The 15472-nt window shown below is 50.3% G+C and overlaps 1 protein-coding gene across 2 annotated transcripts in view; it reads left to right on the forward strand.

Moving 5' to 3' along the window:
• The window catches only part of CUL9 (cullin 9), a 49516-nt gene extending 34284 nt beyond the window's left edge, over positions 1-15232 (forward strand). Inside the window, exons 27-41 of one of the 2 annotated variants that reach the window (XM_060189841.1) lie at positions 1362-1507; positions 1621-1750; positions 1906-2105; positions 2564-2814; positions 4735-5080; positions 10407-10547; positions 10663-10827; positions 11020-11183; positions 11546-11639; positions 12078-12152; positions 12227-12337; positions 13102-13219; positions 13649-13782; positions 14741-14814; positions 14893-15232. In XM_060189841.1, coding sequence (XP_060045824.1) covers positions 1362-1507; positions 1621-1750; positions 1906-2105; positions 2564-2814; positions 4735-5080; positions 10407-10547; positions 10663-10827; positions 11020-11183; positions 11546-11639; positions 12078-12152; positions 12227-12337; positions 13102-13219; positions 13649-13782; positions 14741-14814; positions 14893-15076 — 2333 coding nt within the window. In that variant the 3' untranslated portion in view covers positions 15077-15232. Of the gene's footprint in view, positions 1-1361; positions 1508-1620; positions 1751-1905; positions 2106-2563; positions 2815-4734; positions 5081-10406; positions 10548-10662; positions 11184-11545; positions 11640-12077; positions 12153-12226; positions 12338-13101; positions 13220-13648; positions 13783-14740; positions 14815-14892 lie in introns of both variants that reach the window. The other variant, XM_060189840.1, reaches the window with a different exon arrangement.
• The last annotated feature ends 240 nt before the right edge of the window (positions 15233-15472 follow it).

Consider the following 15472-nt stretch of genomic DNA (forward strand, 5'->3'; position numbering starts at 1 on the left):
TCTCTCCATTTCTCTCTGTCCTATCCAACAATGAACAACATCAACAATGGCAATAATAATAGCCACAACGAGGCTACAACAACAAGGGCAACAAAAAGGGAAAAAATGGTCTCCAGGAGAAGTGGATTTGTGGTGCAGGCACTGAGCCCCGGCAATAAACCTGGAGGCAAAAAAAAAAAAAAGTCAATAAACTTGTGTGTTTTATTTTATTTTATTTTATTTTATTTTAGAAAGGAGACATTAACAAAACCATAGAATAAGAGGGGTACAGTTCCACACAATTCCCATAACCCGATCTCCATATCCCATCCCCTCCCCTGATAGCTTTCCCATTCTCTATCTCTCTGGGAGTATGGATCCGGGGTCGTTTTGGGTTGCAGAGGGTGGAAGGTCTGGCTTCTGTAATTGCTTCCCCGCTGAACATGGGCGTTGACTGGTCGATCCATACTCCCAGTCTGCCTCTCTCTTTCCCTAGTGAGGTGGGGCTCTGGGGAAGCGGAGCTCCAGTACACATTGATGGGGTCGTCTGTCCAGGGAAGTCTGGTCAGCATCTTGCTGGCATTTGGAACCTGGTGGTTGAAAAGAGAGTTAACATACAAAGCCAAACAAATTGTTGAACAATCATGGCCCTAAAGACTGGAATAGTGCAGATAAAGTGTTGGGGGGTATTCCCTGCATGCTCTTGTGAACTTGTGGGTTTTAAAAAAATATACCTACCATGTATGTCAGTCTGCCACAGGTGTTACTGACTGGTTGATACTCGAACTGTCACATCTTTGGTCAGAGAGTACCTCTAGGGTCTTTTTTTTTAAAAAGATGTTATTTATTTTTCAGGAAGATTTTTCAGGAGAGAGAGAAAAAGAACCAGACATTATTATGATACATGTACTTCTGGGGGTTGAACTCAGGATCTCATGCTTGAGAATCCAACGCTTTATCCACTACACCACCTCCCAGACCACTCTAGGGTCCTTTTTATACTCCCTTTGACAGCATCTTGACTTTGTATGTGAGAAGACATCTCAGGCTCACCATGCTCAAGGAGGAAGAAAAGACCCAGTGGGTCTACAAAACTGTCAGCAAAATGAGGACTAGACGCAGCTAGTGTCACCTTCCTGGTGTTTCTTCCGTGGGGCCTGCCTGCACAGGGCTGGGCACAGAGTAGGACACCTGTGACTTGTCAGGGACACAGGCACAGAGAGGGATGGGGTCTAGGAGCTCAACAAGGGGTTTGTGTGTCTAGAGGCTGGGGCCCTCCCTGCAGAGACTTAACAGGAGCAAGGCTTGACTGATGGTACAACTTTGCCCCCACCCCTGTTTTCCCTTTTTCTCCCTACTCTGTCTTCATGACACTCTCTCAGGTCAGAACCATCCAGTGCTGGACGTGGGACCTCATCGGCGCCTGCAGTGGACGTGGCTAGGCCGGGCTGAGCTACAGTTTGGGAACCAGACCCTGCACGTGTCCACTGTGCAGATGTGGCTGCTGCTGCATTTCAACCACACAGAGGTGCCTCATCTCCTCAGCCTCAGTCCTTATAAACTTTGTTCCTCCTCCTTGCTTCCTCTCCCCTCCCAGTCCCTTGACTGTCTGCTCCTGGCTGCCTCCTTCTTTTTCACCAGGAGGTGTCAATAGAAACTTTGCTGAAGAAATCTGACCTCACCGGAGAGCTGCTGCTCCAGGCGCTTCTGCCCCTCACCTCTGAAACTGGCCCTTTAACCCTGCATGAGGGTCAGGACTTCCCCCCTGGGGGTAGGTTGTAGGTACTGGGCCAAGCCTCTGTTTCTAGGGGCTGGGGGCCCTCAGGGTGGGGTAGGAGGCTAACATTGCTGGAAATAAGAATGGGACCCTTTTCACCCCTACTGCCACCTTCCCCCACTCTGATTCTGACTGGGGATGTGTTTCAGGTATACTTCGGCTTCGTGAACCGGAGCCCCAAGCCTGCAATGAGGCTCTGTGGCTGATCCCTCCTCAGATGTACCTGAATGTAGAGGAGGATGAGGGCCGGATCCTGGAACAGAAGAGGAACCTCTTAAGCTGTCTTCTTGTCCGTATTCTCAAAGCCCAAGGGGAAAGAGGCCTCCACATTGATCAGCTAGTTTTCCTGGTAGGCAGGGAGGGGACCTGCAGTTAGGGCTTGGAGGGAGTCATGCTTGGGGCTGTAGGCTGAGGTCTGGAGCCAGGGGTGGTTGCCTGAGAAGGTGTAAGCTCTCTCAGTATAATATCCTGTACTGAGACATTTACTTCTGGATTTTTTTTTTTTATTCCTGACAAGGTAGTTAGAGATAAGATATGAGTGTTTAGCATGTAGTAGGCTCTAAAATTTTGCAGGGCCACAGTGAATTTTTTAGTTAATGTGTTGTTCTAATTGTAACAGTCTTGCAATATAAGAAGCATCATTACTGTTACTGCTACTGCTACTTCTGATATCCTAATTTGACAGTGAAAACAGTAAGGCCTGAAAAAGTGATATCTCCACCTGCCACAGGGTTTGTAAGTGGCAGGTCCAGGCCTTGAACCCAGGCAGTCTGGCTCTGAAAAGTGAACATGGCCTCTTCTGTCCAGGTGCTGGAGGCCTGGAAGAAGGGTCCAAATCCCCCTGGAAGCCTGGGCCACACTGTTGCTGGGGGCGTGGCCTGCTCCAGTACAGATGTCCTCTCTTGCATCCTGCACCTCCTGGGTCAGGGCTATGTGCAGCGGCGTGATGACCGGCCCCAGATCCTGATATATGGCATCCCAGAGCCCACGGGACCCTGCCGGGGACAGGCAGACATCCCCTTCTGTGGCAGTCAGGCCTCCAAGACTTCCAAGCCTAGGTAACCGTCCCTGTCCCAGTCCTTGTCCCTGTGACCTCTTCTTTGCTTTTCCTACCATCCTCCTTTATAGATGTGTCTCATGCAAAGCAGACAAAATATTACTCAGATTAAGTTGAATGTTAACTGTGCACACTACTCTGTGAAGTCTAAAAATTCTGGTTTTTAGGAAGCCTACTCCTACAAAGACATTTGCTATGGGATTTCTCTGATTAGCTGGCACGCCTAGATTCTTTCTTTCTTTTTTTTTATTTATTTATTTTCCCTTTTGTTACCCTTGTTTTCTTATTGTTGTTGTAGTTATTATTGTTGTAGTTATTGATGTTGTCATTGTTAGATAGGACAGAGAGAAATGGAGAGAGGAGGGGAAGACAGAGAGGGGGAGAGAAAGATAGACACCTGCAGACCTGCTTCACCGCCTGTGAAGCGACTCCTCTGCAGGTGAGGAGCTGGGGGCTCGAACCGGGATCCTTATGCTGGTCCTTGCGCTTTGCGCCATGTGCACTTAACCTGCTGCGCCACCGCTCGACTCCCTCTTTCTTTCTTTTTTAAAGGCGTAATGTCTTTTGGGCCCAAGTGGTGGCACACCTGCTTAAGTGCACATACACTGCAATGAGCGAGGACCCAGGTTCAAGCACCTGGTCCCCACCTGTAGGGGAAAAACTTCACAAGTGGTGCTCTGTCTTTCTATATATATATATATATATATATCTGCCTCCCCTTTCAACTTCTTTCTGTCTCTATCCAATAGTAAATAAATAAAAGAAGTAATGTCTTCTAATTTTATTTTTTTAAGTTTATTTCTGATAGAGACAAAGAGAAGTATAGAGGGAGAAAGAGAGACATGTGCAGCACTGCTCTACTGCTTGTGAAGGATCCCCCCTGTAGGTGGGGGGAGGGGGCTTCAACTCTTGTCCTTGTTGTACTGTACTGGGTGTGTCACCAGTTGGCTCCACCACATTTATAGAATAAAAGAAAGGTTTATTTATTTTCATGAGAGAGCACACACTGCTCAGCTCTGACTTTTTAGTGATGCCAGGAATTGAACCTGGGACCTGAGGCCTTCAGACATCTAAGTCTGAAGCACAACCACTGTTTAGTTTCCCTGGCTCACCCTAGAGCTTTTTTTAAAAATTTTCTTTCTTTCTTTATTCCTTTTTGTTGCCCTTGGTGTTTTATTGTTGTAGTTATTATTGTTGCTGTTATTGATGTCATCGTTGGATAGGGCAGAGAAATGGAGAGAGGAGGGGAAGACAGAGAGGGGGAGAGAAAGATAGACACCTGAAGACCTGCTTCACTGCCTATGAAGCGACTCCCCTGCAGGTAAAGAGCTGGGGGCTCGAACCGGGATCCTTATGCCGGTCCTTGTGCTTTGCACCACGTGTGCTTAACCCACAGTGCTACCGCCCAACTCCCCACCCTAGAGCTTTTTATTGATATATCAGACCCGGTTTGGCATTCCAGTTTTCAGTGTATGTGAAACGAGTTTGCAGTCTTTCTCTGCCTTTCACATGCACACACATCTGGAGCTCTTGTTGAAATGGAGATCCTAACTACCATACAGGTAGTAGAGCTCTGCTCTCTGTGATGCCTTGGCTGTGGGTCCACAGGAAGTAGGAAGGCTGTAGACCTCAGTTTCTTACCAGTGTGTTGTTAGTATTTTGGGTGGGACCTATAGAGTTAGCATCCTGACCTTGGCCCGCCAGCTAGATTTCTGCAATGCCCCTGACGTTTTTGACAGCCAGATCCACCCCACAGTTACAGACACTACTATGAAGGCTGTGCTCCAACAGTTGGTTTTGGTGGTGCTCCTCACGTGTGAGCAGTGGGGAGCAAGTGCAGAGCTGGGGGTCCAAGGGCTGAGTTAGTAGCCTGGATAAACAAGGAAGGGAGACTGATCTCTGGCTCTTCTCTTCCCCCAAGCCCCAAAGCGGTGGCCACCCTAGCATCGCTACAGCTGCCTGCAGGTCGCACCATGAGCCCCCAAGAAGTAGAAGGGCTGATGGAGCAGACAGTGCGGCAGGTGCAGGAGACTCTGAACCTACAGCCAGATGTGGCTCAGCACCTTTTGGCTCACTCCCACTGGGGTGCTGAACAGCTGCTGCAGAGCTACAGTGAAAACCCTGAACCTCTGCTGCTGGCAGCTGGGCTGTGTGTGCCCCAGGCCCAGGATGCTCCCACGCGCCCAGACCACTGCCCCGTCTGTGTCAGCCCTCTGGAGCCAGATAGCAGCTTGCCCTCTCTCTGCTGCAGGCACTACTGCTGTAAGGTGAGGTCCCACCCACTTCTCTCCACTCCCCTCCCCCCCACCACCCTCAACTTTCCTTGGATTCCAGCCCCACCACTTTCATTTCCTAACCCGGGCCAGTCTCTTAGTCGCTTTCAAACTAGTTTTGTCATCTGTAAGGGATGCCACCTGCCTTGTACTCTGACGGGTGTTGTTAAGATCCAGTGAAATATGTTGAGTACTCTCAAAATTTGCTCCATGTTACAATTACTAGGAGCTTTTACAAATCCCAACACTCATGTCCTACTCAGGGTAATTCAGTCAATCTCTAGAGGTAAAACCCAGGCTTCTACAATTATTTTTAAAAATTTATCTACACATAGTGTTGGTTTTTTTTTAGAATTTATTTATTAATGAGAAAGGAGGAGAGAGAGAAAGAACCAGACATCATTCTGGTACATGTGCTGCTGGGGATTGAACTCGGGATCTCATGCTTGAGAGTCCAATGCTTTACTGTGCCACCTCCCAGACCACTTTTATAATTTTTTTAATATCCTCAGATGAGCCAAATGTTCAGCCAAGTTTGAGGATTACTGACACATACATACATACAGTAGACATCCAGGAATTTCTTTATTATTAGATCATTAGACTGGTGATTGCCATAGTCTAAACCCACTTAGCAAGCTGGACAACTGCTGCTGCTGCTGCTCCTCCTCCTCTTCCTTTGTCCTTTTCCTCTTCTCTCTTCTGCCACCAGGGTTATCACTGGGGTTCAGTGCCTGCACAGTCGATCCGCCACTTTGAGCAGCCATTTTTTCCTTTGTTTTGTTCATTTGTTTTATTTGATAAGACAAAGATAAATTGAGAGGAAGGAGCAAGAAAGGAGAAGGGGGGGCACCTGCAGACCTGCTTCACCACTTGTGCAGCTTCCTCCTTGCAGGTGGGAACCAGGGCCTTGCCCCTGGGTCCTTGTGCATCATACGTACTGTGCGCACTCAACTGTGTGTGCCGCTGCCTGGTGCTCAGACCACTGCTTCTTTCCAAAGATGCTGCTAGCTAGCGTTGTGAGTGAGCCCTTGACAGTGCTGACCGACTGTTGAATCTTAGACCATTGGGTCTCTCCATCTCAGAACATCACTCCTTTGACCATGCACTCTCACTTGAGACAAAATTAAATAAAGGAACAGTATAAAACAGAAAACAACACGAAAGTAGAATTATGGCAAGTGAGGACTAGTTTCATAATGCTGAGACAGAGATCGGGGTGAGTAGACTTCAGAGAAGCAGGAACCCGAGCTGGAGTGTCCAGCACTCTCTTTAGAACTGATGCCAGTCCCAAACACACCAGGTCAACACAACGAGCACCCTTGTTGCCGTGGTGCTATCTGTCTGTCTGTCCTGACAGTGTCTCCCCAGTGGTGGGCCACCGGGAACGTGCATTCGCATGAGTGTGTGCGTGCACTTTCTTGTCGTTAAAGCTCGGGGCTCCAGCAGGCCGGGCTAGCTTCACGGCGGTAGACAGAGACGACCAGAGACATACGGCTGGGCAGAGAAGCTGTATTTCTTTATTCACGAGCGGGCAAACATGTGCTCTCCTGTCTTTCTGCTCTGGCGGCGGAGAGAGACCCTTAAACTAATCACCACACAGATCTGTCCTGTCTCCTCTCACGTGGCCGCACCAAGAACTCTGGAACTAAGTAGCATAGGGGGTGGGGAGAAAGTAAGGCGCGAAACTAGCAAGGGCCAAACCAATTTCTCCCAGAGGTGGGGGAAGGAGACCAAACCAATATGAAACATACAGCCCTTTCTCTTCTTCCTTGGCTCAGCTTCAGGGGACCCCTCTCACATAGTTGTTTATACTTCCTTCTCCCCAGGTTAATGATTTCTTTCACGCTTCCTTTTTTTTTTTTTTTTAATTTTTATTCAACTAGTATATGTCATAGGCTTACTACACAGAGTGCTGGATGCTCTATGAGGGAGTAGTGGTGTCTAAACCAGCAGTGATCTGAGAGCTGGGGGTAACAGCAGCTAATGGGCTGCTCTCGTGCATTATCTGGCTGGTTTCCCACGGCAGTTCCACACGGCAGGTATTTGTATTACTCCCCCACCTTACAGGTGACAGGTGAAGGCGCTCAGAGGTGAAGTCAGTTGCCCAAGGTCAGGATTTGGATTTGGACACTGTCCTTCCAGGGTCCTCTCCCCAAATTCTGATGCTATGTGCAGGCAAGAAAACATAGTGGAGTCACATCAAAGGGAATGACTGAGGCCAGAAGTGTTTGTGGGGGGGGGGGGTGTCAGAAACTTGAGACTCGGGAGGTCAGAGAAGGCTGGTGTGAGGGGGTGGCTGTCTGAGGGGAAAGAGTTGCATGTGCAAGGAAGCTAAGCTTGTGACAAAAGTCCAGTGATGTGATGACAAAAGTCCAGTGACAAGAGAGGTCTGGGATAGACAGACACTTTATGGGACACCATAGTGGGCTGTGTGCTGGAGAGTGACGTGATCGGCATGAATTGTTTTGAAAACATAGGGCCCAGGTGGTGGTGCACCTGGTTAAGCAAACACCTTACCATGAACAAGGACCCGGTTCAAGCCCCTGGCCCCTACCTGCAGGAAGCGGTGAAAGCAGTATTGTAGGTCTTGCTCTATTTTTCTCTTCCCTTTCCTTCTCAATTTCTGTCTCTACCCAATAAGAATAAATTTTTTTAAAAAAATCAAGAAAGGAAAGGTGACTGGCCATTGTGTGGAGAAAAAGCTTAAGTTGGAAGCAGAGATAGCAGTTTGAAGACTTATCCAGGGAAGTGAGGAATGGGGGAAGACTGGCCTGGGGCAGTAGCACAGAGAGGAATGGGTGAATCTGACAGCAGAGCAGACAGGACTTGTGGACTAGATGTGGGGTTCAGGGAGAGGGAATCAAAGATGGCTCCTGGGCTTTTTTACTTGAAATCTGAGTGAATGGTTTGTGTCATCTTTTACTGATTTGGGCCAAATATTGGGGTTGGTGGAGAGCAGGTTTCTGAGTGGAAATTCTACATCTTGTGGCATATGAAGTTTGAGATGCTTGTTAGAGGTATCTATTACATGATCAGTGGACCTTTGAAATTGGAATTAAGTGGAGAGGCCTGGCTGGCATCACCCTGGGAGAGAAGCTTGCCAGCACCTCCTTTCCACCAATGTAGAAACAGGGAGTCTTGAAAGCACAACTGAGAAAAATAGGCTGATTGAACAAATCCCAGTCAAGGAGGAGCCGTGAATAAATCACAGCTGAGTGGCACAGATGGCAAGCAAGAGAAACCAGAGAAGGGAAATCCTGGTAGCTGCAGCAGTGGAAGCAGTGCGAGCCTTGAGCAGTGGGTATTTTGGCAGAGGGCAGGAGGGCCTCTTTAGGAGAGAGATTGTGTTCCCATTAGGCTGGGTACTGGGAGCAGCATATGCCAAGAGCAAAGCCTAAACCAAACCCAAATCAGAGGGCACCTTTAGGGCAAGTGAACAAGGTTCTAAACTGAGCTCTCAGACCTGTGTTCTATAGGGCAGTATCCCCACCTCTGCGGCTATGAGGGTCCATGACATGTGTATGCCTGCAAGTGTGGGGTCTGAGTTGGAGGATATTGCCTGTTTTATCTCAAAATGGAAAACATTTGTATTCGACTCCCCAGTCTGTCTGACTTGCTCCACTGTAAAAGGAGCCTGGCTTTGCTTAGTACTTTCCTTTCGGTAAAAATTGTCCAATCAGCTGCTTCCTATTTATCCTGGAGCTTTGATTCCACTGCTGCACTTCAGTCTTCTGGAGGTTAGACATGTGGTTTTGGAAAGCTGAGTGAGCAGCTGGTGGTGTGAGGGGCGCACAGTCATTCCTGCAGTGCGCCCCTCACACCACCAGCTAGGAGGCTCATTCTAGGAGGCTCAGGTTGATATTCACACATATACCAAGTGGACTAAGGGCCTGGGCTGCGGTACACCCCATTAAGCATACAAATTGCCATGCGTGATGACCTGGGTTTGAACTCCTGCTCCCCATGCAGGAAGCTTCACAAACAGTGACGCAGGTCTACAGGTATCTTTCTGTCTCACTCCATGTCTGTCCTCCCCTTCCCTTCTCAATTTCTCCTTCCTATCAAATAAAAAAATAAAATGGGCACTGAGATCCATGGATTGGTCATGTAGGCACCAAACCCCAGCAATAACCCTGGTGACAAAAAAAAAAAAATTAAAACACTACCAAGTGGAGTGACTTGGAGAGATGAGGGTAGGAAGACCCTCTAAAGTGGATTCAGTAACATGTTTTTTTGGGGGGGTTATAATGGCCTGGCTTAGTGTGGGGAGTGACATGGGAGCCGTAAAGGTTCCAATATTGGTGGCATCTAGGAGTATGTGCCATGATTGGGACGTGGGGCATGTAACGGGAAATTCTGCTTTGTGGGGAGGAGGCTGAGACTGGGGATGCAGGAGCATCAGCGTAAGCTGGGAGGTGAGCACATGGAGCTAGGAGGTTGGCCACAGCTGCAGCAGCAGCTTCTGAGCCCACCTTCTCACTGGGGACAAAGTGACCTACCTCCCAGACCACCTTCCCTTCTAACCTTCTTGCACACTCCAGTTCTCTTGGGACTTAAGTCTGTCTCCTCCCATTTCCCATTTCCTGGGCTTCTTCACCCATTCCTCCCATGTCTATTCCAACAGTAATTGTAATTACACTATCACCCTATCCTCACACCCTGAAAGATACCTGTAACACGGCCAGTCCTGGGGAAATCTGTGAAAACCAGAAAGGTCGGGCTGTTTATGAGAATGACTGAGAGGCAGGTTTGCTGGGGCCAGGTGGTGGTACACCCGGTTAGTCTCACACATCACTGTGCACAGGGACCCAGGTTCAAGCCCCTGCTCTCCATCTGCAGGGGGGACACTTCACAAGCAGTGAGGTGGGTCTTGCAGATGTCTCTCTTTCTCTTTCCCTTTCTAGCTCACCTTCCTCAATTTCTGTCCTATCAAAATCAATTAAGAAAAAAAAAGGGGGGGTAGTCTGGGAGGTAGTGCAGTGGATAAAGCCTTCGACTCTCGAGCATGAGGTCCTGAGTTTGATCTCCTATCTTCTTCATGAATAAATAAATAAAATCTTAAAAAAAAAAAGAAAAGAAAAAAGGGGGAGAGGGATTGCTGCTGGAAATTGATTTGTTGTGCCAGCCTGAGTACCAGCGATAACCCTAGTGACAGTTAAAGGAGAGAGAGAGAGAGAGAGAAGCAGGCTTGCCTCTGGCCTTTTAGGTTGACAAAGTGAGGTGCTCAGTTAATTCGCAGAATACAGTCTCCCTGAGCAGCCCTGAGCTCAGTCCCTGAGAGCCCCTCTTCTGTTTCTCCCCTTCCCTGCTCCCCCAGTCTTGCTGGAATGAGTACCTGACAACTCGGATTGAGCAGAACCTCGTGCTCAACTGCACTTGCCCCATTGCTGACTGTTCTGCCCAGCCCACTGGAGCCTTCATCCGTGCCATCGTCTCCTCGCCAGAAGTCATCTCCAAGGTACTCCCTCTGAGAGAGGCTCCTGTGCACAGCCCAAGGCTCAGGCCCAGGGGCAGGAGGGGCCTGGCATCCCAGAGGGCCGTGTCCTCACCTGGCGGCACCCATGTCCCCACAGTACGAGAAGGCACTCTTGCGCGGCTACGTGGAGAGCTGCTCCAACCTGACGTGGTGCACCAACCCCCAGGGCTGTGACCGAATCTTGTGCCGCCAGGGCCTGGGCTGTGGGACCACCTGCTCCAAGTGTGGCTGGGCCTCTTGCTTCACCTGTAGCTTCCCAGAGGTCGGTAGAGAACTACACTCCTCCCTGCCACACACAGATTCCACCCCAGCCTCTGTCACTTCTTTGAGCTCTTCTCCCATCCCTGTATGCAATAAATATGAACCCCTCGCAGGTCCTCCCCACCCATGCACACGCCAGCAGGGCTACCCCAGTAAGGGCTTGGCTACGTCCTCACCGCTCTTCCTACTCCAGGCACACTACCCTGCCAGCTGTGGCCACATGTCTCAGTGGGTCGATGATGGTGGCTATTATGACGGCATGAGTGTGGAGGCCCAGAGCAAGCACCTGGCCAAGCTCATCTCCAAACGCTGTCCCAGCTGTCAGGCACCCATTGAGAAGAATGAAGGATGTCTGCAGTAAGGAGGGGTACTGTGAGAAGGCAGAGGGAGAGGACAGGAGGTCTGGTAATGAGAGACAGTGGAGGGCAGCACAAAACTCACTAGGGAAAGCTACTCAGTGACTCCTCTTGATACACTTCAGAGTAATTTCTGGATCTATTTCTTCCTTCCCCCACTCCTCAGCACCGTGTGTGTGTGTGTGCCTGTGCGTGTGCGTGTGTTTTGTGTGTTGGTGAGAATTCAAAATCAAGGGAATACTCAGTGGGGATTGGTAAGGTCAGGAGACTGTAAGGGCATAGGGGTGGCTAAGGCTTCTTCAGTGGTTGCTGGTGACCCTGATCAGAGGCAGGAGTCCTCTGCCCAGCTGGCTTCCTCCATAGCATGACCTGTGCCAAATGTAAGCATGGATTCTGCTGGCGCTGCCTCAAGTCCTGGAAGCCAAATCACAAAGACTATTACAACTGCTCTGCCATGGTAAGGGGCCGGGCACTGGGTGGTGGGCTCAGGCCCAAGGGCAGTCAGGATAGAATGCTAGTGTCAGACCCTAAACACAGAGTAGCTTTGGGACAAAGCCTCAGTGGGGTGAAGGCCAAAGTCACCTAGGTCTGAAGGTGCTGGGAGTTCTGAACTGGGAGGTCTGAACACAGGGGCCTTGAGACTCAGAATGGGACTGGGCAGGCTGGGCATTCTGAAGATGACTGGGCCCAAGCAGACTACACTGGCATCAAAGCAGACTACACTGGCTCTGCCACTTAGTGTGTGGCTTTGAGTCCGTGGGTTTACTTGTCTAAGCCTCTACCATCATCTGTAAAAGGGGTGAGGACTAAGACTTTCAGGAGCAGTAGCTAGCCTGAGTGCTGACCCCCATCCCACCCCGACAAAGCACGAGTCCCCTCCACATGCCCTTCCCAGGTAAGCAAAGCAGCCCGCCAGGAGAAGCGCTTCCAGGACTACAACGAGAGATGCACTTTCCATCACCAGGCCCGGGTGAGTGGAGGATACAGCTGGTCAGAGGTGGGGAGGCAGCCTGTGCTGGTGCTGACCTGCCCTCTTCTGCACAGGACTTCGCTGTGAACCTGCGGCACCAAGTGTCTGCTATCCACGAAGTGCCTCCACCCCGATCCTTCACCTTCCTCAGTGACGCCTGCCGGGGACTGGAGCAGGCTCGCAAGGTGGTGGCTGGACCAACTTGGTGGGGGGTGGGGACTGGTTTGATTTTTTTTTTTTTTTTCACACAAATATAAATCAAGTTCTTTGCTCTCTTTATTTTTATCACCTCTGGGGATTCACTACTCTGACCTGCCTTTTTGTTTGTTTTTTATTTTACTTTTCTGGATTCTTTTCATATAGAGATAAATAAGCAGGAGGGGGCTTCTTCTTCTTCTTCTAGCGTTTGCCCAGGAGGGGGCTGAGAGGAGAGAAAACCATAGCACCAGAACTTTAATGCACTGGGGACCAGACTTGAGCCTGGGTTTCATGCCTGACAAAATAGCACACATCCACGGGAACTATATTGCTGGCTCATTTGATTTCTCTCTTTTAAAAATATTTATTTTCATCACACACACACACACACACACATACACACACACACACACACACACACACAGTCACTCACACCAGGGCATGGTGGTGTTGGGGACTGAGCCTGGAACTTCAGAGTCTCAGGCATGAGTTTCTTTTGTGTAACCATTATGCTGTCTCTCCAGACCTTCTTCTCTTAAAATATTTCATTTTAATGACTGGGGGGCGGGTGTTGGTCAGGCCAGAGCACTGCTCATCTCTGGTTTAAGTTGGTGCTGAAGGTTGTACCTGGGCATGAAAGTGTGGTGCACAGACCACTGTATTTTTTCATGGGCTGGGCAACTCCTACCTGGGGGGAGGGAACAGGAGAGGTGCCAGGCCTTGTGGGGAAGGCTGACGTGGGGTCCCCTAGGTGCTGGCCTACGCCTGCGTATACAGCTTCTACAACCAGGACACAGAGCACATGGACGTGGTGGAGCAGCAGACAGAGAGCCTGGAGCTGCACACCAACGCTCTGCAGATTCTCCTGGGTGAGGCCCCGCTCTCAGCCTGGCCAGGCCTCTCCTGCCCTCCCCACCCCACCATGAGCATCTTGCCGCCAGTCTCTACCTCATGATGGTCTCTACTTTTTGACAAATAAAAATTATGTGTTTGAGAAAGAGAGTGAGAAAGAGCCAGAGCATCACTCTGGCATATGCTTTGACAGTGATCAAACTCGGGAGAGAGTTTGTGCTTGAGAGTCCAAGGCTTTATCTGTTGCTCTACCTCCTGGGCTGTACTTCTGCTCTTGTTATTTGGGGATGAGGGTGTAAGGGCACAAGCCTTTACCTGACAGGGATCTGCCTGCCACCAAAAGCCTTGTGCTGGGTAATGTTGATGGAACCTGGGAGGTGCTCAGTGGGTATCTGCAGAAGTTTGGAGTGTAAACCAGTGTCCCCCTGCACCCCGCCCCTCTGCAGAGGAGAACCTGCTGCGGTGTAGAGACCTGGCTTCATCCCTGCGCCTCCTGCGGGCAGACTGCCTCAACACGGGCCTGGAGCTGCTCCGGCGCATCCAGGAGAGGCTGCTGGCTATCCTGCAGCACTCCACCCAGGTGGGCGCACCACCTCCACCCGGGACTCCTCCTGCACACTCAGGGCTTGGCTTCTCCCCGTGCCTGGCACAGCGCCTCCCAGAAGGGAGTCCAGAAGGAAAGGCAGTAAGGGGAGTAGATGCTAGGAGACTTGGGTATGCAGCTCAGCTCCTTGGCCCTGTCATGTAAGCTTCTAGCGCCTTCTGCAAGATCAAAGAGTTAGGTGGCAGGAGCACAGCGGGTTAAGTGCAGGTGGTGCGAAGTACAAGGACTGGCGTAAGGATCCCGGTTCATGTCCCCGGCTCCCTACCTGCAGTGTGTGTGGGGGGGTCACTTCACAAGCGGTGAAGCAGGTCTGCAGGTATCTTTCTCTCCCCCTCTCTGTCTTCCCCTCCTCTCTCCATTTCTCTCTGTCCTATCTAACAATGACAACATCAATAACAACAATAATAACTACAATAACAATAAAAAAACAAGGTCAACAAAAGGGAAGAATAAATAAAATTAAAAAGAGTTAGGTGGCTCAGATTGTGTTTTGGCTAAGTGCCTGCTCCTCAGAATCACTAGGGGGAACTTTTCTTCAGACTGTACTCCCCAGGTGTGACTTCAGAATCCTCGCAGTATGGGAGTAAAGGGGTAGATATCCACATAAGGGGCCCCTGACATCTTCCCAGCCCTCACATAAGGATGTTGAGGCTTGGCTGAGTCCTCAGGGTATTTCCAGATGAGCCAGTCACTTAGGCGGAACGTAGCAGTGAGTCCCTCAAGTACAGGGTGCTGGGCCCCACTGCCAGATGCTGTTTCTTGGAGACCACCTCTGAGCTCTGCCACACAAAGGCAGTGGTTTGTGAAGTGCTGCAGTGTGGAGGGAGAGGAGGTGGGTGCAGCTGGGCAGGGGCCTGGCACCTCGCCAGCCCACCGAGGCCCAGTGCCCTCTGCTCTCCTGCTACTACCCACCCTCTTCCTATCTCCTTGCCAGGATTTCCGAGTTGGTCTCCAGAGTCCATCATTGGAGGTCCGAGAGGTGAAAGGATCAAACATGCCGGCCATGCCGTGAGTAGGATGGGCAGAGCCATGGTGGGGAAGGGGCCAGGCTCCCCTAGGTGCTGATCCTGGCATCTCTCTCTTCAGGCCCCAGGGCTCCTCAGGGGTAGAGGTGGAGGAGGAGGAGGAGGAAGAGGAGGATGACGTGCCAGAGTGGCAGCAAGATGAGTTTGACGACAGCTTTTCGGATGATGAGGAGTCTGAGAATCTGGACCGAGACACTTTCTTCTTTGGGGACGAGGAGGAAGAGGATGATGAAGCCTATGACTGAGAGGCAGGGAACAGGGATACCCGGAACAGCCCTAGAGTCATGAGGCTAAAGGGGTGGGATGACCCCTGCCCACCTTCTGGGGATGGGCAGTTCCCTCCATCAGCAGAACTGTCTTCTGTTTACTAAATAAACTTTTTTTCCTTTTTTTTTCACATACTTAGCCTGAGAGGCTTCCTCAATGGCCAACGCCTATCTTACTCCATACATACCTGGCCTTTTTCAGGTGCTATTTTTCTTAGGGCTCTAGGCCTCAAGCAGATCCATTTGAACTTCAAACTTGAAATCCACTTCAGCCAATAAAGGCACATGAAGGCTCACGTGGCACAGGGCCAGCGCAGCCAGTACAGACCTGCCACATACCCAGCCCTGCTGCGAAGGAGCCGAAGTAGCCATTCC

The sequence above is a fragment of the Erinaceus europaeus genome, chromosome 4 (genome assembly GCF_950295315.1).
Source record: "Erinaceus europaeus chromosome 4, mEriEur2.1, whole genome shotgun sequence".
In the NCBI taxonomy this organism is placed as follows: Eukaryota; Metazoa; Chordata; class Mammalia; order Eulipotyphla; family Erinaceidae; genus Erinaceus; species Erinaceus europaeus.